The sequence below is a fragment of the Buceros rhinoceros genome, unplaced genomic scaffold (assembly GCF_000710305.1).
Source record: "Buceros rhinoceros silvestris isolate BGI_N320 unplaced genomic scaffold, ASM71030v1 scaffold31947, whole genome shotgun sequence".
NCBI lineage: Eukaryota > Metazoa > Chordata > Aves > Bucerotiformes > Bucerotidae > Buceros > Buceros rhinoceros.
Genome location: NW_010423361.1, coordinates 1 through 2,126, shown reverse-complemented (window position 1 = coordinate 2,126; position 2,126 = coordinate 1). Strand labels below are relative to the sequence as shown.

Here is a 2,126-nt window from a genome sequence, read left to right as displayed (position 1 = left end):
CGGGGAACAGCAGGCTGCCCTGCGGTGATGAGCTGGAAACCAATAATGTGCACTCGAGCTGGGTGTTATTACCAGGTAGTGAGACAGCTGAACAAATGTCATGTGAATGAGCCTCGCACAAGGGACAGGGCCAGCAAGGCAACCCGTACTGTGTGCTTGGCCTACTCGCTGTAGTGCACAACTGGAAAAGGGGACTGAGGCTGGAATTAAGGGGCTGCATATTCCCTCCGTCACCAAGGCTTTGCAGTTCTTCCTGGTCTCGGACATGCTGTCTGCACACTTTAAAACCCTCCCCTTGGGTGGTCCCTCTCACCAGGGGACCTGAACCAACAAGTGGGCTGCTGCTGGGGCACAGGGAGGGTAGCTGTTGCAAGTGGTCACTGCTATTTGCATGCAAGCACCGCAGAATGGTGAGAAAGGGAACCCACAGGCCAGGAAAACTGCCATGGATGGGGCACACAGTTTAGGGCTGGCAAGAGGTGGTGGGTGATGCCAGGAAAAACCCAGTGAGAAGTTAGGCAGGCTTGCAGAAAGTGAGAGTCCCCTCTGTGGGTGGTGTAAATTCTTTGCCTCAGCCATAGAGCAGGCTGAGGGGAGGCAACCAAAACTTCTGGGGTGTTTCAGCTTCCCCCTCCCAGACTCCCCCCTGCCTCGCCCCCCTTCCTGCTGCCATGCTGCTTGTCCCTGGCCGACCCATTTCCATTCCCTCCCCTCAACCAGTGAACCGCTTGGTTCTTCTGCCTGCTGGGCACTTGGCCATCATCTCTCCTGTAGAACAAGCAGTCTTCCAAGAAGAAAGCACACGTGGGGCCCAGAGGACAAAGGGAATAAGTCAAGGCATCATGAGCAAGCCTGGTTTGCACATTTTCTTCTCTGCACCTGAGCCAGCACTGTTTCCATGAATTATAATTCCTTGGAAAATCTTGCAACTTCCCAGAATAAACCAGATAAACACCATGTCTGCCACACATATACTGGAAAACATAGGTGCTATACACTGCCGGAGGTTGGGAACGCTGGTTTTCAGAGGGGGCTGCGATACGCAGAGCCTCCAGGCTGCTCAGCACCAAGTCCCAAACAGACATGGGGGCATAGGCTCCATAGGCACAGGAGGTTTTGGTATGGTACGCAGCGAGAGCGGCTGTGTGCTACCAGCTTTGAAACGGGGATTTGTCGCTGCTACTCTGCCTGCCCTCTGAGCTGGAGATGGGCAACACACAGGCAACTCTCAGGAAAAATAAGGGAAAGCGCTTTGTTGTCTCATTACTTACCTTCACGTTTCTGAAGCATCAGTTTAAGCTTATTTCCTCTCGAAACATCTAGACAAGTAAAACGCATAAATTTACTAAGAAGGAAATAACAACAAAAAAGATCCTATCTGGGAAAATACCAGAAGTATTCTTGTCATAGCTCCAGACCACCAGGCAAAACTCCGCAGAAAGTTTCCCCACCGCCTCGCTTTGCTCCTGTTTTCACGCTGGAGTGCAACATACACTGCAGGGAAGATTCTGACACCCCAGCGTCTTCTCCCCAGCTCTTCTTGGCAAGGGAAGGAACCACAACACTGGCCTTCGTGGCCAATTAAATTATTATAATTTTCAACAGGAGACCACAGCTGGTGCCAGTACCGTGACACAATGTCCCGGGCAGCACAGTAACCCTCGAAAACTCTGGTCACTGAGCGAGGGGCATGCTAACAAACAGGCTGCTTCAAAATTTTGCCCTGTCCCAAGGCACATCAAAGCTGTCGTCCTTCTGAAACCTTTTCCCAGAGGGGATCCAAGGCTTTAGCTAACTACAGCTGGCTAGTGCAACAGGAGACCCCTGCGAGCGCTCGGCTGCTCGAAATGCTTCATTTGCTCTAAAACAAGCTCTTTTAAACAGATGCTCAGCTTGCACAAGTTCTGGAGTGACCGAAAGCGTTCACCCACGCGTGATGCCAGGGGAAGGCTTTCTCCCGCTCCCCGGGACGTGCCGGGTTAGGTTTTCCCCTCCCCGCACCCGCACCCCATCCCGGGGGCAGGCGGTCACTCACCGGGGGCCGCGCAGAGCAGCGGGAGGAGGAGGAGGAGGAAGAGGAGGGCGGCCCCGGGCAGAGCCCCGCGGGGGCACGGTGGCGGCATGGC

At 54.0% G+C, this 2,126-nt stretch overlaps 1 protein-coding gene across 1 annotated transcript in view; it reads right to left on the bottom strand.

The window, feature by feature from the left end:
* The window catches only part of LOC104497181 (chromosome unknown open reading frame, human C2orf40), a 5,572-nt gene extending 3,449 nt beyond the window's left edge, over positions 1 to 2,123 (bottom strand). Inside the window, exons 1-2 of the mRNA XM_010140397.1 lie at positions 2,036 to 2,123; positions 1,272 to 1,319 (exon numbers count right to left, since the gene is read on the bottom strand). Of these exons, the coding sequence (XP_010138699.1) occupies positions 1,272 to 1,319; positions 2,036 to 2,123 (136 nt within the window). The remainder of the gene's footprint in view (positions 1 to 1,271; positions 1,320 to 2,035) is intronic.
* Positions 2,124 to 2,126: the final 3 nt, after the last annotated feature.